Source organism: Myotis lucifugus, unplaced genomic scaffold, assembly GCF_000147115.1.
Source record: "Myotis lucifugus unplaced genomic scaffold, Myoluc2.0 scaffold_222, whole genome shotgun sequence".
NCBI classification, from domain to species: domain Eukaryota; kingdom Metazoa; phylum Chordata; class Mammalia; order Chiroptera; family Vespertilionidae; genus Myotis; species Myotis lucifugus.
In genome coordinates this window covers 1361698-1384557 of record NW_005871270.1, presented here as the reverse complement: position 1 = coordinate 1384557, position 22860 = coordinate 1361698, and the positions used below count along the sequence as shown (strand labels likewise).

The 22860-nt window shown below is 45.3% G+C and overlaps 3 protein-coding genes and 1 pseudogene across 3 annotated transcripts in view; 2 read left to right on the top strand and 2 right to left on the bottom strand.

Moving 5' to 3' along the window:
• The window catches only part of HECTD3 (HECT domain E3 ubiquitin protein ligase 3), an 11147-nt gene extending 10675 nt beyond the window's left edge, over positions 1-472 (bottom strand). The window contains 1 exon segment of the mRNA XM_023761912.1: positions 395-472. Within this exon segment, the coding sequence (XP_023617680.1) occupies positions 395-472 (78 nt within the window).
• Positions 473-2978: 2506 nt separating this feature from the next.
• On the top strand, positions 2979-6556 carry UROD (uroporphyrinogen decarboxylase). The gene is made up of 10 exons (XM_006098179.3): positions 2979-3126; positions 3723-3835; positions 4164-4243; positions 4320-4382; positions 4568-4765; positions 4889-5050; positions 5430-5567; positions 5729-5829; positions 5911-5977; positions 6315-6556. Exons 1-10 carry the CDS (start codon positions 3107-3109, stop codon positions 6474-6476), a joined length of 1104 nt encoding a protein of 367 aa, XP_006098241.1. The 5' UTR covers positions 2979-3106; the 3' UTR covers positions 6477-6556.
• Positions 6557-7597: 1041 nt separating this feature from the next.
• The window catches only part of ZSWIM5 (zinc finger SWIM-type containing 5), a 93919-nt gene continuing 78656 nt past the window's right edge, over positions 7598-22860 (bottom strand). Inside the window, exons 13-15 of the mRNA XM_006098199.3 lie at positions 11688-11851; positions 11128-11209; positions 7598-10447 (exon numbers count right to left, since the gene is read on the bottom strand). Of these exons, the coding sequence (XP_006098261.1) occupies positions 9585-10447; positions 11128-11209; positions 11688-11851 (1109 nt within the window). The 3' untranslated portion in view covers positions 7598-9584. The remainder of the gene's footprint in view (positions 10448-11127; positions 11210-11687; positions 11852-22860) is intronic.
• Positions 20329-21371, top strand: LOC102438542 (annotated as a pseudogene).

Below are 22860 nucleotides of genomic sequence, written 5' to 3'. Positions count from 1 at the left end.
TGGCCTACGCGCACCTCCGTATGCCCTCTGGACTCCGGGATCCTCAACCCTATTCCCTCTGCGCCTCCCCACTGAGCAACCCGACCCAGTTCAATAGCTTCTACCTGACCAATCCCCCCTTCGCTCCCCCACTTCTACTACCATCTTCTCCCCACTGCTGCCACCCTTATTCAAGCCACCACTCTATCCGTCCTGGATCATTGCAACCACCGTTTTTCTGGTCCCCTGGCTTTCGTTTTGCCTCCTCACTAACAAGTCATATTACAACCAGAAGAGTCTTACATTTTCTAGACATCCTCTCGGCGCCCCGTCCTAGGGACAGTGTGACTTAAATGATTGGGGTATAACCCCCTCCCCAGCCCTGCCATTGGCAAGCGCCTTGAGTCACTCAGGCTTGATCCTGGTTGTTGCGTTCAAACATCCAAGTGAGAACGCAACGCCGATTGGCTGCCTCCAGGATACTAATGGTCATTATCCCGTTTCTCGCAGTAATTCTGAACCAAATGAGAGGAAAGGCCTAGACAGGAAGGGAGAAGGCAAAAAAAGATAGGCAGGAGCTGTTGATGAAGTACAATCATGGAAGGAAAGGAAACTGCCCCCTCCCCCCATTAAAAAAAGTCTTCTTGCCCTGGTCGGCCTGCAGACTAAAGGGTCCCAGGTTCCATTCCAGGTCAGGGCACGGCTCGATTCCCCCCCAGTAGGGGGCGTGCAAGAGGCAGCCAATCAATGATTCTCATCATTGATGTTTCTATCTCTCTTCCTCTGTGAAATCAATAAAAAATACATATTAAAAAAAGTTTTCTTGAAATATAATTCACATACCATTCAATTCACCCATTTAAACTATAATTCAATGGTTTTTAAAATATATTACATTAATTTTAAAAATTGTGGCTGGGCCAGTGTGGCTCAGTGGTTGAACGTTGACCTATGAACCAGGAAGAGAGGTCAGGGTTGGATTCCTGGTCAGGGCATAGGCCAAGGTTGTGGGCTGGATCCCAGTGTGCGGCTGCCTCCTGATCAATTATTTTTTCTCATCATTGATGTCTCTATCATCCTCTCCCTCTCCCTTCCTCTCTGAAATCAATATATATGTGATAAATTAAAAAAAAAAACTTTGCCATCACCCCAAACAGAAACTTTGTACCCTTTAGCAATTAATTCTTCATTGCCTCCTTTCCCCTGCCCTTGGTAAACTTTAATCTACTTGCCTCTATGAATTTGCCTATTCTAGATATTCCATGAGAGTGGAACCATACAATATGTGTTCTTTTGTGTCTGCCTTATTTCACTAAAGCATGTTACAACAATGTTGTAGCATGTATCAGAACTTAGATTTCTTTCTTTCTTTTTCTTTCTTTCTTTCTTTCTTTCTTTCTTTCTTTCTTTCTTTCTTTTTCTTTCTTTCTCTCTCTCTCTTTCTTTCTTTCTTTCTTTCCTTCCTTCCTTCCTTCCTTCCTTCCTTCCTTCCTTCCTTCCTTCCTTCCTTCCTTCCTTCTTTCTTTCTTTCTTTCTTTCTTTCTTTCTTTCTTTCTTTCTTTCTTTCTTTCTTTCTTTCTTTCTCTTTCCTTGGAGAGTGGAATAGAGAGGGAAACACAGAGAGAAACATCAACATGAGAGAAACATATTGATTGGTTGCCTCCTGCAGGAGTCCCAACCAGGGCCCAGGCCAGGGAGGAGCCTGAGACCCCGGGACCCTTTGGTCTGTAGGCCAAGCAGAACTTAAATTCTTTTTATGGCTGAATAATATTGTATGTATATACAACATTTTGTTTATCTGGTCAACTATTGATGGACCATTAGGTAGAAACTTTTTTTTTAATAGGCTTTAAAAAAAATTATTTTTAGAGAGAGAGGAAGGGAGAGGGAGAAAGAAACATCCATGTGAGAACACAACATTGATTGGCTGTCTCCTGCATGCCCTCCCACCTCCCCCAGGAATCAAATTGGTAACTTTTTGGTGCATGAGACCCAACCAGCTGAGCCACACTGGCCAGGGTGGAAACTTTGTTTTGATATATTTTCCAAATAATTGAGGTTATCAAGAAATAAATAATAAATAATCCCGTGTAATTTTGTCAGTTTTCCATCTCCCTAGAAATTTGGGACCATGGTGCTTCTCTTTCCTTCTCTTCAGCTATTTGCATGCTATCTCCCTACTACAGAATAAAGTGAACAAATGCACCTCACAAGGGCCTGCATGACCAGAACTCTGTAGACATCTCCAACCTCTTGAATTCTACAGATTGATCTCTTGGTTTTCATAATAACAGCCATTTGCTCTTTTGCCTCTTCACTTTACACATGCTGTTCCCTTTGCTTGGAACACCCCCACTGCTTTCCCCAATTAAGCGAGGAGCCCTTGCTAGTTGCTTCTAGCTTTTTCTTCTTAAAACATTCATTATTGTGTCCTGGCGGATGTGGCTCCTCAGTTGGTTGAGCGTGGTCCCATGCACCGAAAGTTTGCTGGTAACCATGTCAGGGCACATACCCAGCTTGTGGGATGTGTATGGGAGGCAACTAATCCATGTTCACTTACATTGATGTTTCACATCGATGTCTTTCTCTCCCTTCCTCTCTCGCTAAAAATCAAGAAAAGCATATTGAGAAAACACATTGTGAGTGCTGATTCCTCTTTCCCCCCATCAGTCTGTAGCTCCTTAAAGGAAGGGCATATCTTGTTCACCACTGTAACTTTCACACCAATTATAGATTCTTAGTAACATAAATAATGATTTACGTTTCCTGTATAGCTTGGTTCCATAATCCATGGTAAGATTGTTAGGATCATGGACAGTGGGAGTGAAAGTGAGACTTAGGTTGAGTCTTGGGGATTCCTAGGCCTTCAGAGGAGGGATATGCCTCAAGCCAAGGGAAGGTGTAGTTTAGACTCTGGGAGTGGGGGGTGGAGTATTTGTTGCTGCGTCGCTACACCAGACTTTACGGTGAAGTGAGGCCCGGGGCCCTACCCACAGCTAGAGTCTGATCATGTGACTACCAACATGGCCACCGCCTTGGCTCAGTCCAGGAAGGGGCGGGGCCTGGGGCGGGGCCCGCTCAGACTCAGGTTCAAGTGGGACTGGCTCGCAGTTACTGACATCTTATCATGGAGGCGAACGGGTTGGGGTGAGTTCTCCGCACCGCGCTCGGCGTGGCCAGCGAGGCTTCTAACTTGTAGCGGAGGAATCTGTCCGTGTGCCCCGTTCCCCTGGAGAGTCCCAGCCCGAACCCCAGGGCCCCGGATCCCGAAGGTCCTCCAACCTTGGATTCCCGAGACCGTCCCAGGGCCGCCTCGCGGGACTGCGCCCCCAGACCTTCGTAGGGGATGCTCCCAGGACCTTCTAATCTCCAACTAGGATCCCCATTTCCGGACCGTCAGCGCCCAGATGCGGAACCCGCCCACTTACACTCCCCTGTCCCCGTGGTTTCTGGTCCAGAGACCCTCAGCCTCTCCTTTCTGCCCCCCCCCCCCGCCCCCCGTCTTCCCAGTGGCTTTGAGCTCGGGGAGCTGGGATGTGGGTGGGGTAGAGGCCCCAGCGCGGGCTGCCGTCCTGTGCTCCACCTGATAGGCAGAGAGGAGGCAGATGGCCGGAGCCACGGCTCGGGAGCCGGTCTGGGGCAAGCAGATAACGGCGCTGGACTGAATCCGCCTGAAGGACCGGCGCCTTCCCCACCCTTCAGCGAGCTTACTGACACCTGCTCCCCTTCCCGCCCCACTCCAGGCCCCAGGGTTTTCCGGAGCTGAAGAATGACACGTTCCTGCGAGCGGCCTGGGGGGAAGACACAGACTACACTCCGGTCTGGTGCATGCGGCAGGCAGGCCGCTACTTACCAGGTCAGGGGCAGGGCTTGAGTTTGGGTAAAACTCTGGAGAGCAAAAAGCTTTTGAGCCCTAACCGGTTTGGCTCAGTGGATAGAGTGTCGGCTTGCGGACTGAAAGGTCCCAGGTTCGATTCCAATCAAGGGCATGTACCTTGGTTGCTGCCACATCCCCAGTAGGGGGTGTGCAGGAGGTAGCTGATCGATGGTTCTAACTCTCTATCCCTCTCCCTTCCTCTCTGTAAAAAATCAATAAAATACATTAAAAAAAAGCTTTTGAGGTGCAGGGGAGGGCTCTTGAGGTTCCTCCAGGCTGAGCCCTGCCCTCCCTCTCCTGTCTACAGAGTTCAGGGAAACTCGGGCTGCGCAGGACTTTTTCAGCACCTGTCGATCCCCAGAGGCCTGCTGCGAACTGACGCTGCAGGTGAGGGGCCCACAGAAGAGGGAGGGATTTCTGCCCTCAGCTCACCACTTAGCAACCTGTCTCCTGTTCCCTATAGCCACTGCGCCGCTTCCCTCTGGATGCTGCCATCATCTTCTCCGACATCCTTGTCGTACCTCAGGTACATGCTCAAACCTGACTCTGGAATATGGACCCTTATCCTCACTGGACAGTGGGGAAGAGTTGGGCTGGAAGAGATGGAGTTTGGCTGAGCCTTATTCTCTTCCTCTTTCCTGGCATGAGCTGAACAGAGCCTTTCCTCCTGGAGTTACAGGTTGGAAACACAGGTGTTTTCTCCCCTTCCAGGCACTGGGCATGGAGGTGACCATGGTGCCTGGCAAAGGTCCCAGTTTCCCAGAACCATTAAGAGAAGAGCGGGACTTAGAGCGCCTCCGGGACCCAGCAGCAGTGGTCTCTGAGCTGGCCTACGTGTTCCAGGCCATCACCCTCACTCGACAACGGCTGGCTGGGCGTGTGCCCCTGATTGGCTTTGCTGGCGCCCCGGTAATGTGGAACAGGGCAGGCACCTGGGCCTGGGGCAGTCACTCCGGCAGGTCTGGGATAGGCAAGGGAAGGAAGCGTCAGGTAGACTTCTACACCTTTGCATTCTCTCTGTACCTTTTGCAGTGGACTCTGATGACATACATGATTGAGGGCGGCAGCTCAAGCACCATGGCTCAGGCCAAGCGCTGGCTTTACCAGAGACCGAAGGCCAGTCACCAGCTGCTTCGCATCCTCACTGATGCTTTGGTACCATATCTGGTGGGACAAGTGGTTGCTGGTGCCCAGGTGAGTCCTGAGGGAGAGACAAATAGGCTGGAGGTTTAGTCTATAAGGATCAGAAGCAACATAGTCCTCCTGCATCCTGAGGGAGGGTAGGTGTCTTAATGCCAGGCATGAAAGCAAGCTCAGCTTGCAGTGATCTGGCTGGAGCAGCTAAGTCCATCCAACACTGGCGGGGGCGGGCTTAATGTTTCATGTGTTCAAAGACCACAGGTAGCACTGGGATCTGGAGGAAAAGACAAAACTTTTTGACTGGAACTGGGTTTTTAGGCAGTATCAGGGGTTGAAGTCACTTGGGGAAAATTGAGTTCCATTCTGTGTGTGGGGCCTGAAATATTTCCTTTTTGTGTGTTAAGTATTTCTCTTCACCACCACCTAACTGTAGGCATTGCAGCTCTTTGAGTCCCACGCAGGGCATCTTGGCCCACAGCTCTTCAATAAGTTTGCACTGCCCTACATCCGTGATGTGGCCAAGCGAGTAAAGGCCATGCTGCAGGAGGCAGGCCTGGCACCAGTGCCCATGGTAAGAATGGGAATTGAGTGAAGGTGGGACTGGGACTTTCAGAATAAGTCCTGCATGGAATGAAGTGACCACTGGAGGGCAGCCGAGGTACAGCTGAGGTAGGTTAGTGGGCAAAGCAAGGCCTTCTGTAGGCTCAGAAATCTGTCCTTTTGTTCCCTCAGATTGTCTTCGCTAAGGATGGACATTTTGCTCTGGAGGAACTGGCTCAGGCTGGCTACGAGGTGGTTGGGCTTGACTGGACAGTGGCCCCACAGAAAGCCCGGTAAGTAACGGAGGGTGAGGTATAGGGGGTGCACCTGCCATATGTGTAGTCACCAGAACATAGCACCAACTCTGCTTCCAGGGAACGTGTGGGGAAGAACGTGACCTTGCAGGGCAATCTGGACCCCTGTGCCCTGTATGCACCTGAGGTAACAACCAGAGTCCTTGTGTATGTCTGTGAGTTTGTCTCTGCATTCCCATGGCTGTGAGATGGTTGTATTATTGTATTTTTATGTCTGTCTCTCCCCTCTACCCCATACACACCATGTGAACTCCAGGAAGGCAGGAATTTCTTTTCACTGTTGTGTTTATTTGTGTTTTTTTAGTGCTTGGCCCATCCTAGGCATCCAATAAATTTTTTTGAATTAATGACTGAATGAATAACACTGAGTAGAATTGCCTACATATATGTGTGACTCTATTATGTATAGGGAGGACAGAGGCTTGCTGGCGCTCCCTGTAGCTAATGCCCTGTTGGTCCCCCAGGAGGAGATCGGGCGGCTGGTGAAGCAGATGCTGGATGACTTTGGGCCACAGCGTTACATTGCCAACCTGGGCCATGGACTTTACCCTGACATGGACCCAGAGCATGTGGGGGCCTTTGTGGATGCCGTGCACAAATACTCGCGTGCACTTCGACAGAACTGAGCATACAGTTTTCCTCCTCAAGTACTACCAACACAGAAGATTGTTTCCAGGAGAATAAAAGTCCCAGAGTTGGAGTCTAACATGTGGTTTTTTTTTGTGAAAGATCTGTGCCCTTATCTTCAGTTCCTTCTTAGTGTCTGCTCCTTCCCCGGGGCCTCCGTCTGCATCCTCTCCCAAAGTCATGGGAACTCAGATATCAGGGTGTGCACTGTAGGACTTAATGTTAGGGCTCTCCCCACCATCTTGACTTCAGATCACCAAGCCCCAGAGCTACATGGGTTTGGGTAGAGTTTCCTAACAGCAGGAGCTATGATACTTGCAGAGAAATAGGGTCCCCACAGCTTATGAGGTCAAATTGTGTCTGGGGAAGGGGCGTATAGATCAGAGAGGGGCACAGGAATGGCTGGAATACTTCAGAGAGGCCTATCAAGGAAGGTGGAGTCTAGGTAAGCAGGGAAGAGGTGAGAAGCCTTCAGCTTTGATACCAAAAGATGGGAGGACATAAAGACTTAGAGCTAGGCCCTAACTGGTTTGGCTCAGTGGATAGAGCGTCGGCCTGCGGACTGAAAGGTCCTGGGTTCGATTCCGGCCAAGGGCATGTACCTTGGTTGCGGGCACATCCCCAGTCGGAGGTGTGCAGGAGGCAGCTGATTGATGTTTCTCTCTCATCGATGTTTCTAACTCTCTATCTCTCTCCCTTCCTCTCTGTAAAAAATCAATAAAATATATTTTAGAAAAAAAAGACTTAGAGCTAGGTTGCTCAGGGTTAGAGTTAGACTTGCATCACTGAGGGGAGGGCCTCTGAAGACAAAAGTCCCTGTGTTGCTCAGGGTTGCTCTGCATTCTTTCCTGAGCATACCCTCCAGTTTTCTCAGGATCTTGGTGTTTCTGCCCATTACGTTGCTACCTATTTCCTGGGACAAGGCTCTATGCTGTTTGTGAGCTCTGGAGTGGGGTTTGGTGTGGCAGGCAATTCATTTGTCCTCCACATCTTACACCACTAGAAATCCACTGTGCTATAGGCCCAACCAGCTCCCTGTCCCAGCCAGGGCAATGCAGAAGAGAGAGAAGAGCCCCATTTATTGAGAAAACACAATTTCTGATTTTACAAAAATCTTTTCTGTGATCCATGATTTATTTATAGAAAAGCACTGAGTTCACATACTTGCTAAAAAATGGCAACCTTAATACAGATTTGGGAGTGGCTTTTTTTTTTTAAACCAACCTGTTGGGCTGAGAGGTTGTAGGGCCCATGGCTGAACAGTAAGACTTCATTAGCCACAAATAGCAAATACAACTTACTGGTTAGTGTGGAGGGGGGAAAGAAGGCGAAACAAACAGTTTGTCAAAGAAAGGAAAATAGAGCAGACAGGTCCTTAGTTCACACTCTAGCTATACCACCCTTCCTATCACACCCCATCCCCTACTCAGGAACTAAAACATAAAATAGTAAACACCAAGACACTGGCATCCAAATGACTCTTCGGAATGCCCTTGCTACCTCCTAATTTCAGGCTGAGCATAGGGGCAGGAAGGTAGCAGGAATGTCATACATTGTGGAGGTCAGCCAGGGCTAACACAGGGGTTGCCCACTAGGGCTAGAAACTAGTCAGAAAGGGAAAGGCCAAATGCATCCCAGCCCCAGCCTCCAAATCAGTAACCAATGGGACTGTGACCAAAGCAGGCAGAGGAAGCTTGAGGTAGAGAGGCAGAGGGAGAAAGCAAGTGCAGGGTGAGGAGAGAACTGGAGCTGAAGAAGCCACTCTTAAGATAGACTAGTGATTAGAAGCTTGTTTGGTGAGAGAATAAAGGAGGCACAGACATGGGGAACATGTTTAGCTGGTGAGAAGACTAAGAGGAATTGGGAAGACATCTGGCAAAAAGAGAAGAGCCACATCCATGCAGATGCTCAAATATAAATTCACATACATACCTACATGTTGAAATATACACAATTACACATGTAAAGATGCATCAATGGAGAGCAAGCATACACACAAACATGTTTATGCACATGAACTCATGTGTGCCCAGATACACACTAAACATGTATCAACATGAACACACACACAGATAAGTATTCCTACATGTTCACAAATGTGTATACCCTCACACAGAAACCCATAGTCCAGCACACAGACACACACATGTGCACATACAGGTATGCACAGATATATATCTGCATACAGACACATGTACTTAGCCATACGGATACACACACACACACACACACACACACACATACATAATGAAAAATGAAACTAGACACTAACAATGGTGACCAGAGCAGATGAACAGTATGAGCTCAGTGGCCTCCCAGACCTCCACCTGCTCCCTGATCTTGTTTCTCAGGAGCTCAGCAGGCTCCTGGAGGCTGTGTGAGGCAGGAGCATGAGCTTCAGTGTCCTCATGGCTTCGTGCAGCAAAGTCTAAGTTCAGTCCTGGCCCAGCCCCTTACTCACCATGTGGCTACAGCTACCCCTTCTGTAGGCTGCAGTTTCTGCATAGACTAGACTTGGGATTTATTCTAACTGGCATTTTTCTCCCTGCCACTTGCACTCTTCCACTGCCAACAGTATATACTCTGCAACGGAAACCTGAGAAATGGTGTGAGTCTCCTCAGAAAACAAGTCTACCTTCCCACCCACAGCTATTTCAAGTACCCATGAAATTAGAACCAGAATTATAAATAGTTACAACTTTACAATGTAATTGGCAACACATATACTATAATATTTACAGTACCATACATGCTTCTGTTTCTCTGGTTAAGCAATCCCTGAGATGGAACAGTGTTCTGTGTTTGCCAAGGGAGAGAGGGCCAATGCCCAGGACACACGCAGGATATAGGGGCGTGAGGTGGCATGTTGTAGAGTTTCTGATCGATCTGCAGGGCCCAGCTCCTCCAGGAACAGTGGGCTATACTGAGAACCTTGCCAAGGCAGGTTCAGGCCAGGGTTGGACTCTCCCCATGCTTAGCCCTGTGGTCCTTTGGTTCAGCCACAGGTGCTTAGGGTCCTCTCAGGGTGGACAAATGTTTCAGTGCCCTTGGCCTGACCTGATGGTACCGGGAGCCCAGGCTGCCCCGGCAGTGGGCTGTCTGCTTTCTCAGCCAAAGCGCTCTCGCACCAGCAGCATCAGCTTCTTCTTGCCTTTGTAGATTTGTTTGAGGTTGTCGATGAATTGGGCAAACTGCAGGTGGCCATCCTGCGGCAGCAGGAAGGTCTCCCGAGCCTTGCTCAGAAACTCAATAAACTCTCCATAGTGACGAGGGCTGATGTGTGTCAGGCGTGAGTGCGTCGTGTTGATATAGGCATTGATGGTGGCATCCAGCAGCTGGCGCAGTGGAGCTTTGTCAGTGGACATGAGCTTTCCAGAGCTGCGGCGACCTGGGATGCCAGCCAGGCCAGGCGCAGTCACCGTGCAGCGCCGCAGGATGTCTGAGAGCACTGTGGCACAGTGCACGCTCTTCACCACCAGGGGAATGAGGGCCGCCAGCTCATTCTTGCCCAGAGAGTGGCTGAGGGCACACGCCCAGAGCACATCATTGATAGCTGGATGGGTGTCCTGGTTGTAGGCTAAGTTGAGATGGCTCATGGCCAGTGAGGCCAGCTTGAAGGCACGTAGCGGGTAGCCACGGAGCTCCATGTAGCGGGCGATGGTGAACAGCTGTGAATGGGTCATGCCGCCGGCGGCAGCATCAATGGCGATCTGGTAGGCTGCCTCGAAGGCGATGTGGTCTTTCTCACAGAGTGTAAGGGCTGATAGGGCACAGCTCTGTGGATCCTTCATAGCACACTGCAGGGCCAGTGTGCGAGCACAGCTAGCCAGCTCCTCCCGCTGTGGATAGTCAAGACTGAGGCGCAGGATAGTGGTGTGGGATACGGCGGTGGCAGCCACAATGCTAGTAGCCTCGGTGGGGGTGAAGAGTGTGTACCAGCTCTGCAAGATGCTCACCAGGGCCCGCACACCTGTCGGGGAGAGCCTGAGCTCAGCTGTGGCCATCCGGGTCCCGATCCACGTCTGCCCAGATTACCATTTGGGGTCAGAACTTGCCTGCAGAGATGAGTTTTCCCTTCTCCTCAGCAGCCTGGAGATGATCTGAGGCAAACCAGGGCAAGGGGAGCATCCCGGATGGCCAGACCCTGTTCCATTCCTTCCTTCCCCTGGTCAGAGGACTGAAGGTCTCAGCAGGTGCTCTTAGCCCATCACAAAGACGGAGCGGCAGAGCCCAGATCTGCCTGGGGGTTCTAGCTGAACTGGGGCCTCTCAGGGTAGAGTCTTATGCTGGGGCTTTGGGCTCTAGATGGGGTCCTGAGCCTCCAAGTTGTTTTGGGATTTCTCAGAAGTATGGATAGGGACTGGGTCCAAACCACCGGGTCAACTATCTCGCAAGGGTGCACTTGAGTACTGGCGGTTGACAATTCATTCTCTCAGATGTCTCTGATCAGAGGGACAAAGTGCTGCTGACATCAGGATATAGTCCAAGCAGAGAGGCAGAGCCTGGGCCAGCTGGGGCTACCAGTGGCCCCATCCTTTCTTAGGTCATCAGTAACAGGAATAGGAGGGCTCTAATGATTTGTTGTCCTGTCCCAAGAGTAGGGCCCAGGAACTCCTTTACCCTGGGGGTAGAGGGAGGTGGAAGACTCACCCACTTCTGTAGCGCAGGTCACCAACCACCGCACCATCTCCCGGCGCCTCCAGTTAAGGGTTGATAAGGTCATTCTCATCACCTGGGCAAAAAGAGACATTTCCAGTGAGTTAAGCATATGAACTTTCTCTCCCTATTTGCCATTTCTTTATGCAACAAGTATTTATTATTGCTTTAAACAGTCATCGTTCCCTTGATAAGTACAGACAGGTTTGTTTAATTTCAGCCCCACCTCCTACGAAACAGATAAAGGCTTCACTGATGACCTCTAACAAATAAGGTGCTTATTTACCACACCTTGCTTGACTTGGAGGAATGGGAGTGGGTGGGAAGAAGACCCGGACCCGGTGGATCCTAAAGCTATGTTGCTTCTGGACTTAACTTCAAAATGGAGCCCAATTTATAGAGTTCTTACCTTGTGCCTAGGCTAGAAGTTGTGTTCAGGGGACACAGAAAGAACCAGCTTGGGCCTATGCCCAGTCCCCCTAAGATCTTATCCTCTGTTAATGGTCCCTCGGTCAATTACCAGACTAACGCCGGGGAGGCCCACTCCTCCATACCTGTAGCCCCAGCTCCAGGGCCACGTTGAGCAGGGTGCTGTCAGTACTGCTGTCGGTGGGGGTAGCAATCTTGAATGCATCTTGGGCCAGTTTGAAGATGAGGGAGGAGGAATGGATGTGCTTCTGTATTGCTTCCAGGATTGTTCGGAGCCTCAAAGTGTCTCCTATAGGTACCGAGAGAAGGGGCAGGGATAGGGTTTTCTTTAAAGTTTCTCTGAATGGCCCACTGATCACCACAGGTACTGGTTGAACTGGCTGCTATCAATTCACTGAATGCGACACCCCTTCTGGACAATCAAGCTCTGCTCCACTGAACCCAACCCTGGAGGCTGCTTTCCTCTCGAGGCGCCCACATGTATTCACTTCTCTTTACCCTTTCATCTGCCTCTACCCTTCGCCCTCCTTTTCCTCAGGCTCTTTAGGTCTCAAGTAATTTTCCTAAACACCTGAATTTTGAGCTGCTTATACAGAAGACAGAAAGCAATATTATTGCCAAAAATGTATGCCAGTCCCATTGTTTGCCTCCCTGGAGCAAAAAGAAGGTAGGCTACCACTTCCTATTCAGTACGAGGGCACAGAGTTAAGGAATACTCCACAGGAAGGGCATGTACACCATCAGAAGTGAAACTCACTGCATGAAGGCAGTCTGGTGTATGGAAGATTGGTATATCTTGTAAAGGGGTAGTGTTAAATAAAGATGGAACAAAAAGTAGGTGTTACGTTTTACAAAGAGGTATAGTGGTAAAAATATATAGGCTTTGGAATAAAATACATCGGAAATTGAACCTAGTTCAGCCATTTACCAGCTCAGTTACTTCATCTATAAAATGGAAACAATAACCTTTTAGGGTTGTTGTGGGAATTAGAAACAATTTGTGAATAGGTAATAGTCTATTCAACTTTTATATAAAAAAAGATAAGTAGCAGTGTGTGTATAGTGTATGTGTGTACATACATATGAATAGAAAATGAATAGAATATTTATACGAATGCCTGAGTGGTAGTTATCTTTGGGTGTCAGGATTATGGGAGAGATTACCTTTTTGCTTCTGTCAGCTCTAAAAACAATTTTTAAAATTAATAAAATTGAGCATAGTACAGAGTTACCATATACCCCATTTCCCCACTTGCAGTTTCCCTTATTATTAACATTTTACATTAGTGTGGTACATTGGATGAACCAATATTCTTATGTTATTAATTAAAGTCCATAGTTTACATTAGGGTCCATTGTGGTTGTACAGGTCTATGGTTTTTGAGAAATGCACAGTTTCATAGATCCTCCATTACTGTATCATACAGAATAGATTCATTGCTCTAAAAATCTCCTATGCTACACCTACCTATTCATTTTTCCTTATTCTTCCTGTGACTACTGATCTTTTTACTGTCTCTATAGTTTTTCCAAGTACAATGCCATGTACTTGGAATTATAGTATGTAACATTTTCAGACTAGCTTCCTTCACCAAGCAATATACATTTAAGATCCCTCCACATCTTTTTGTGGCTTGATAACTCATTTCCTTTTATTGGTAAACTAGAGGCCCGGTGCACGAATTTGTGCACAGAAGGGTCCTTAGGCCTGGCCAGCTGCTGGCTGGGGCCTTCCTTCATTCCGCGCTGCCCCCTGGTGGTCAGTTCACGTCATAGAGAGCGACTGAACTCCCGGTCTCCCAGTCAAACTCCTGAGGGGACACTTTGCATATTAGCCTTTTATATATATAGATAATATTCCATTGTATGGATGTATCAGTTAGTTTATCCATTCACTTTTTGAAGGACACCTTGGTTGCTTCTAGTCTTTGGCAATTACAAATAAAACTGCTGTAAACATTAGTGTGCAAGTTTTTGTGTGGACATAGATTTTCAAGTCATTTTGGTAAATACCTTGGAGCACAATTGCTGGATCATATGGTAAGACTATGTTTAGCTTTGTAAACAACTGACAAACCAACTTCCAAATTGGCTCCAACTTTGCATTCCCAATGAGAGTTCCTGTTGTTCCACATCCTCACTGATGTTTGGTGTTGTCTGGGTTTTGATTAGTCTTTCTAATAGGTATGTAGTGGTATTTCACTTTTGTTTCATTTCTTTTCCCTAATGACATATGCTGAGCATCTTTTCATATGCTTGTTTGCCACTTATCTTCTTTGGTGAGGCATCTGTTTAAGTCTTTGGCCAATTTTAAAATGCAGTTGTTTGTTTTCTTATTGTTAAGTTTTAAGTGTTAATTGTATATTTGTGATACAAGTCCTTTATCAGATAGTGTTTTACAATATTTTCTCCCAGTCTGTGGCTTATCTTTTCAGTTTCTTAACAGTGTTTTTCACTGAGCAGAAGTTTTTCATTTTAATGAAGCCTACTTATCAATATTTTTCTTTCATGGATTGTGTTTTTGGTATTATTGTATCTAAAACGTTATTGTCAAACTCAAGGTCATCTAGAATTTCTATGTTATCTTCTGTAAGTTTTATAGTTTTGCATTTTATGTCTATGACCCATTCTGAGTTAATTTTTATGGAAGGTGTAAGGTCAATGTCTGTATTCATTTTTTGCATATAGGTGTCCAGTTTCTCCAGTACCAATTGTTGAAAAGACTATTCTTTACTCCTTTGTCAAAAGTCAGTTGACTATATTTGTGTGGGTCTATTTCGAAGCTCTCTATTCTGTCCCACTTACCTATTTGTCTGTTATTTTGCCAATATCACACCGTCTTGATTACTACAGCTTTACAGTTAAGTCTTAAAGTTGGGTAGTGTTAGTTCTCCAACTTTGTTCTTCCTTAATACTGTGTTGGTTATTCTAGGTCTTATGCTTTTCTATATAAACTTCAGAAATAGTTTATCAATATACACAAAATAACTTGCTGGGATTTTGGTTTAGATAGTATTGAATCTATAGATTAAGTTGGGAAGAACTGACATAAAAATAATATTGAGCCTTCCTCTCCATGGATATGAAATTACCTATTTAGATCTTCTTTGATTTCTTTCATCAAAGTTTTATAGTTTTCCTCATATAGATATTGTATATATTTTGTTAGATTTACTCTTAAGTACGTTTTGGGGGGTGCTTTGTAATGTGTGGGTTTTAAAAATGTTATTGATTTTAGAAAGAGAAAGGAAGAGGGAAAAGGAGAGGGAGAGGGAGAGAGGGAGGGAGGAGAGAGAGAGAGAGAGAGAGAGAGAGAGAGAGAAATATTGACATGAGAGAGACTCATCGACTGGTCAGCTCACACCCAGACCAGGGCCAGGGATAGAACCTGCAACCAAGGTATGTGCCCTTAACTGAGAATCAAACCGGCAACCCTTTGGTCTGTGGGCTGATGCTCTAATCACTGAGCTAAACCAGCAAGGGCATGTAGATGTTCTTTATAAAGCTGAGTCAGTCTGATCTAGTTCTAGTTTGCTGAGAATTTTTTTTTTTTTTTAACATGAATAGGTATTGGATTTGGGTCAAATTATTTTCTTGCATCTACCGATATAAATTATATGCTCATTCCTCTTTAGCCTGTAGATGTGATGGACTACATTTATTTTCAAGTGCCTGAACCAGCATTCCATACCTGAAATAAATTCCACTTGGTCATGGTGTATAATTATTTTTATATTTTGTTGGATCCAATTAGCTAATAAATATTTTTAAATTAAAAATGTTTTTATTGATTTTTAAAGAGAGAGGAAAGGAGGAGAGAGAAACATAGATGTGAGAGTGGAACACCAATTCGCTGCCTCCTGCACGCCTCCTACTGGGGATCGAGCCCACAACCTGGGCATGTGCCCTGACCAGGAATTGAACCAGCAACTTTTTGGTGCACTGGACGACACCAAACAGAGTTACACTGGCCTGGGCCAATTATCTAATATTTTGTTGAAGATTTCTGCATTTATCTTCATGAGTGATATTGGTCTGTAGTTTTCCTTTCTTGTATTATGTTTACCTGATTTTGGTATTACAGTAATGCTGGCCTCACTGGATGACTTGAGGTGTTCTCTGCTTCTATTTTCTGGAAGGGATTGTAGAGAATTGGTATTATTTTTTTACCTTAAATATTTGATAAGTCACTAGTGAACTCATCTGGGCCAAGTGCTTTCTGTTCGAAAGATAATTGAATCTATTGCTTTAACATAGATAGGCCGAATCAGATTATTTATTTCTACATGTGTGAGTTTTAGTAGGTTGTGTTTTTCAAGGAATTTGTCCATTTTACTATCTAAGATATCAAATCTATGAGCATACAGTTGTTCATAATTTTCCTTTATTATCTTTTCAATGACCATGGACTCAGTAATGATGGCCCCTCTTTCATTTACAGTACTAGTCATTTATTTCTTCTTTCTTTTCTTGGCAAGCTGGATAGAGGTTTATAAAATTTAATGATCTTTTCAAAAAGCAGCTTTTGCTTTCATTGGTTTTATTTTTTTTCTTATTTTAAATTTCATTGATTTCTGTTTATCTTTCCCCCCTGCTAGTTTTAGGTTTATATTGCTCTTCTTTTTCTTGTTTTCCAAGGTGAAAACTTAGATTATTTATTTTATTTCCATAATAGACTTAACATTGTGTAAGTTTAAGGTGTATAGTGTGATTTAATATGTATGGATTGCAAATGATTACCACAATAAGGTTAGTTAACACATCTATTACTTCACACAGTTACCTTTATTTTTGTGTGTGTGGTTGAGAACATTTAAGATTTAATCCATTAGGACATTTCAAGTGTACAATACAGTATTGTTAACTATAGTCACCATGTTGTACATTGGATCCCCAGAACTTAATCATCTTATAACTGAAAATTTGTACCCTTTGACCAACATCTCCTCAGTTCCCCTACATTTCAGCTCCTGCCAGCTACCAATCTACTTTGTTTCTATGAGTTTCCACATATTAAATGAGGTCATACATATTTATCTTTTTCTGACGTATTTCATTTAGCACAATGTCCTTAAGGTTCATCCATGTTGTTGCAAGTGACTGGATTTCCTTTTTTTTTAATGGCTGAATATTCTTTTGTGTGTGTGTGTGTGTGTATCACACTTTTTTCTTTCTTTCTTTTTAAAATATATTTTTATTGATTTTCAGAGAGGAAAGGAGAGGGAGAGAGATAGACACATCAATGATGAGAGAGAATCATTGATCAGCAGGCAGCCATATTGGGGACTGAGCCCGCACCACACTGCACCATGAGCACGTGCCTTGACTGGGAATTGAACCGTGACCCCCTGGTTCATAGGTCTATGCTCAACCACTGAGCCATGCCAGCCGGGCTGTTTCTTTCTTTTTAAAAAATCTCCCCTCCTTTCTGCCTTCTCTGGCTTAAATTAAGCATTTTATAGGATTCAATTTTCTCTTCTCTCCTATCAATTATACTTATTTTAAAAATGAAATAATATTAAAAAGAACTATATTCTTCTAAAATTAATTATCCTCCTTTAAAAATAAAGAATTAAATAATTAAGTGGTGTTCACCTTAGAATTGCTATTATTTTTTTAACAAGACATTATTTATTAGTTTAATTAAGAATTAAAAAACACTACCCTGGCCGATGTGGTTCAGTAGTTAGAGTTGGCCCCCATGCACCGAAGGGTCGTGGGTTTGATGGCTGAATGTCAGTTCTTAGATATTCTGGTCTGGTCCCTCCCACTCCCATTCTTTTTTTCTCTTTGTATTTCAATTTGAGAAGTTTCTATTGGCATTTATAATTTAAAATTTTAGAAATTTTCACATGATTCAATATTGAAGATACCAAAAGTAAATAATGAAAAACTGTTTCTTCCCGTCACTCCTGTCCCTCATTCATCAACTTCTAACCCCATATACAACCAATATTATCAGTTTTTTAACCATCTAGGATAATCTATGCATAATAAGGAAATACATTACCTATTTCCTCTCTTTAAAAACATCCCACAAATAATAGCATAGTATACACAGATTCTCATTTTATTTTCCCCCTACATATCAATGTATCTTAATGTTTACTTATTTATTTTTTTAATACATATTTTGATTGATTTCAGAGAGGAAGGGCGAGGGGGAGAGGGAGAAACATTAATGATAAGAGAGAATCATGAATCGACTGCTTCCTGCATGCCCTGCACTAAGGCTTGAGCCCACAACCCGGGCATGTGTCCTTGACTGGAATCAAACCTGGGACCCGATGGTCCGCAGGCCAACGCTCTATCCACTGAGCCAAACCGGCCAGGGTTTAATGTTTATTTCATCAGTACATCAAGAGCTCCTGGTTCTTTTAAATGGCCATATAGTATTCCATTTATGGGTATACAAGTCCATACTCCTTATTCAAAGCTGTAGAATTTTGAATATATTTTGGAATTCAGAATTTTAAAAATTATAGAAAGATAATTTGTACATATATCTATTTGCAGCATCCCATAATTAAAAACATTACTATTTGTACAGTGAATGTATGAATAATCACACTAGGTGGGATAAAGGACAAAATTAGTTTTGCAGTTTATCAATACAATTAGAGGCTCAATGCATGAAATTCATGCAAGGGGCTCGGCCCTCGCAGCCCTGGTGGCTGCCTCAGCCATCGCAGCTGCGATGGCCCCGGCTTCGTCCGGAAGGTTGTCCAGATGGTTGTTCTGCTATTCGGCTGTCTGGTCTAATTAGCATATTATGCTTTTATTATTATAGATAGTAAGTAAACTGATAAATAAAATAGTATGATATATACCATAACTACTTGGTATCTTTATTTCTGAGGAAAACATTCAATAAAACCTCATATCAAGTTAAATATTTGTATATGTGCATGCAATAAATGTGTTATATCTAGTTTCTTGAGGATTTTGGACAAAAGTCTTTATCAACATTGCTATTAATGTCATCAAAGATTAGAACTGCATATTTAATGATGGTCCAGGAATGGGATTCTTAATGATGAAGCAACACCACAAATAGATGGCCATTAAAAGGTGTAGTTCTGCCCTGGCCGATATGACTCAGTTGTATGAGTGTCGTCCCATGCACCAGAAGTTGCCACAGTTGGTTTCCTGGTCAGGGCACATGCCTATGTTGCAGGCTCAATACCCAGTAAGGGGTATGCAAAGTCAGCTGACTGATGTTGTTTTCACATCGATATTTCTCTCTTACCCTCTCTCTTCCTCTCTTTCTAAAAATCCATTTAAAATATTTTTTAAAAAGGTGTAGTTCTAGGGTAATGTGTCTCATTAGTATGGACTTCTATATGAGCAGTCTCTTCAATTAAGTAGCCATAATCTACTTTTCACTGATAAATGAATGTTATTCAAGGTCAATTAACTGTTCTAACATTTCTTCTAGATTGTCTGTGGAGATTTTTTTTTGCATTTGTGTTACATCTTATCACTATTAGCCTCTTGCTTATTTGGCTTAATACCATTTTAGCAATTTTTCTACCCTGCAAAGAATGTACAACAGATATATAACCTATAATATTCAGTTTGTTTGTGTGTTTTTTAAAAATATAAATGAGCTCTAACTCAGCGCTTCTACAACCATGGTGAGCATAAAAGTCATCTGAAGAATTTGTTAAAACATAGATTCATGGGATATACCCACAGAGTCTGATCCGATAGGTCTGGAGTTGGGTCTGGGAATTTGCATTTCCAACAAGCTTCCAGGTGAAGTTGATGCTGCTTGTCCACTGATTATATTACTTTGAATAGCAAGGCTGACTTATTTAGACTTTTATCCAATAAACTTCCAATGTAAGTAATGAGACAATATATATCTGTTGCAAGTATAGACTAAAATAAAAAATAAACATTTAGCCTGAGCCGGTTTTGGTCAGTGGATAGAGTTTTGGCCCTCTGACTGGAGGGTCCCAGCTTCAATTCCAGCCAAGGGCACATACCTGAATTACAGGCCCAATCCTGGCCCCATGTCAGGACGTGTGCAGGAGACAACCGATTGATTGCCTCACTCACATTGATGTTTCTCTCTCTCTGTCTCTCCCTCCTTCTTCCACTCTCTAAAAAATCAATGGAAAAATATTCTCACGTGAGTATTAACAACAAATAAATAAATAAACATTTATATTTTTTCTTCATTGGGAATAAAATTTCTTGGTCACAAGTTCAGAAGGAGAGTGTGTAGAATAGTGGTCCAAGAAAAATCCTATATAATAAAAGCCTAGTACGCTAAGTGTCTGGTTGTCCGTTCAACCAATCAAAGCGTAATATGCTAATGATATGCTAAGGCCGCTCAACGGCTCGCTATGACATGCACTGACCACCAGGGGGCAGATAGTCGACTGGTCGACCAGTTGCTATGATGTATACTGACCACCAGGAGACAGATGCTCCGACCAGTAGGTTAGCTTGCTGCTGGGGTCTAGTGGATAGGGACTGAGTGAAACGGGCTGGACATGCCCTGGAGCCCTCCCGTGGTCCCACCCCAGGTGGCCAACCTCTCGCGTCTCTCCCTGGCCCTGATCGTGCACCAGTGGGGGTCCCTTGGCCTGGCCTGTGCCCTCTCACAATCCAGGACCCCTCAGGGGATGTTGGAAAGCCGGTTTCAGCCCAAACTCACAGGCCAGACAGAGGGACCCCACTGGTGCACGAATTCATGCACCGGGCCTCTAGTTTAATTATAGTTTTCTTTCATTCCAGCTTGTGTGCAATGAGCTCATGTCATTGGTAAAGATTATTGAGCCAGCTAGAAAATATCTCTGATTATACATGTGTTTTTTGTTTATATATTAAAAATAAGTTGTAAACAACTTTGAAACATCTTCAATGTTGACTTTTTTCTAACTTTCAACCTGTGCTTAGAGTCCTTAAAATCTTGTTTGTGCATCAATCATTGCTAATTTTTAAAATAAAAGAATACAGGCCAGAACAGAGCTGTTTCAGCAGCACTCTATACATGTTTGGGACTAAGGTTTTCATTAAAAATTATCTTTAAGATCTGGCAGACGTGGGAGCTTTGGGGTCCTGGTGAACAGAACAGACTTTTGGTCAGGAAGACGGCCTCTAGGTGGCTCGGTGTGAGCACCTCTATGTATAGGAGATCTCTCCAGGACCAGGAGAAGCTGGAGGAGAACCATGTGCTGCACCTGCAGCTGGCCATCTGGAGGCCTCCAGCGGAGCCCTGAACTCCCTCTGCAGACAGTTCCAAAGGAGGCTGCCCTGAGAGCAGTCAGCTTCAACCTAGGGGTGGGCCCCTCCTGGAAACACCTGGAAAACCCAGCCAGAGCAGCAGGGCCTCCAGGCTACAGCTCACTCAGCTAAGAATGCCCTGGGTGCCATGTTCCAGAGAATCCAGGAGTCCTGCCAAAGTGGCACCAAGTGGCTGGTGGAAACCCCAAAGCCCGGAGCAGGAAGAGAGACACAGGGTAGTAGCGCCCCCCAGCTCACAGCCTGAGCCAGAGGAGCACCCGGCTTTCTGGAACGGGCCCTTCCCACTCAACTCCGGGCCCCTGGGAACGGGAGCTGCACTGCAGCTCCACCCACTGTGGAGGTCCAGGAGGGAGGCCACCTTCTGGACCCACTCCTCCTTTACAGAGCCCTTCTGCTCCCCCAGTGAATTCGACAATGAACAAGAGCCTGTGGGGTCAGGAATCCAGCGCCTCCAGAAGCTGTCCCAGGAGCTGAAGGAGGCTATGACAGCTGAAGAGAGCGGTGATATGACTGTTTCTCCTTTGAGACTGAGGACAGTGCCCTTCAGGTAACGCCCTCCTCCTGAGCATCTTTCCTTCCAAGCATCTTCCCCAGCATCCTCCTCCTCCTCCTCCTCCTGCTCCTCCTACATGAGCACGTGTGCGTATTTGGAGGCACATTAAAGAACTGAGTCTCCTGGAGGAACCCACAGAGCTGACGCCCAGCAGAGTGGGAAGAGTGAGGTCTTCCTACCAGCTCGGACCGGAACTGCTGACCTCACTGACTCACCACCTTCCAGCAACTCGTCCTGGGGGAAAGCTTGGTGTCCTCACTCCCCCTGTGTGCAGCACAGTGAGGGGCAAGAAGAGAGCTTTGTCTTGCAGGAAGTGAGCCATACCTGACCCCCACGCCCCCACATGTGGGATCCCTGCCTCCTCTAGTTCCAGAGGAAGCCCCCACGGGCCACTGCTAACAAGGACCTAACAGAGGCCCAGGCAGAGGCTGGTCAGGGGCCTCTGCTCTCCTGAGCCCAGCAGAGACAACCTGCCACAGCCCAGGGGGTGACTCCTTACAGACCTGGCTCCTGGCTGCACAGCTCCTGTGCCTGCTCCAAAAGAAGGAATGGGAGAGATATCCAGGCTCTGAGACCTGGGGCCCACGGGTGCCTATTGATGTTCTCAGCACCAGGCACTGTGGGTGGCAGGGAAGAGTAGCTGGCAGGAGGAGTAGCAGCACTGCTCAGCAATTTCTGCCCTTTGTAAATTATTTAAAAATTCTGCTTTGTCATTTTATTAGAAAGAAATCAGGGTCTAACTTCCCTCCATAACGTTGTTTTTCCATAATAAAGACTCTTTCTGACAGACTGACAAATCTCAGAGGGAAGACTGGAGGATGGGAGGGATTAAACATGGAATTTATATGCATATATGTATAGCCCTTAGACACAGACAATAGTGTGGTGAGGGTCTGAGGGGAGGCAGGAGTAGGGTGGAGGAAAAAGGGGACATCTGTAATACTTTCAACAATAATCTTTAAGGCCTGGGTGGGTGGCTCAGTTGGTTGGAGTGTCATCCTATATATCAAAAGGTTGTGGGTTCGATTCCTAGTCACCTCTATCTGTATCTTTTACCTTTTCTAAAATGAGCATGGATTTTGGGGGGACAATAAGAAGATACAACATAAAGTTATTTTTAATAAAAAATGCTTTGAAAACTCCATGTATTACCTCATATCAGAAATACTTAGAGTCCATGGTAGCTAGTATTTTATTATAGCTTCCCAAAGGCTTATTTTCATTTAATATATTGATTTCAGAGAGGAAGGGAGAGAGAGAGAGCAACAGCAATGATGAGAGAGAATCATTGAATGGCTGTGTCCTGCACGCCCCACCCTGGGAATCGAGCCCACAACCCAGGCATGTGCCCTGACTGGGAATTGAACTGTGACCTCCTGGTTCATTGGTCAATGTCAACCATTGAAATACAGGCAGGGCCCAGGGGCTTATATTCATTTTTCTTTGTGGTGAAACCTCCATAGTTAACAGGGAGTATGTGAGCTTGA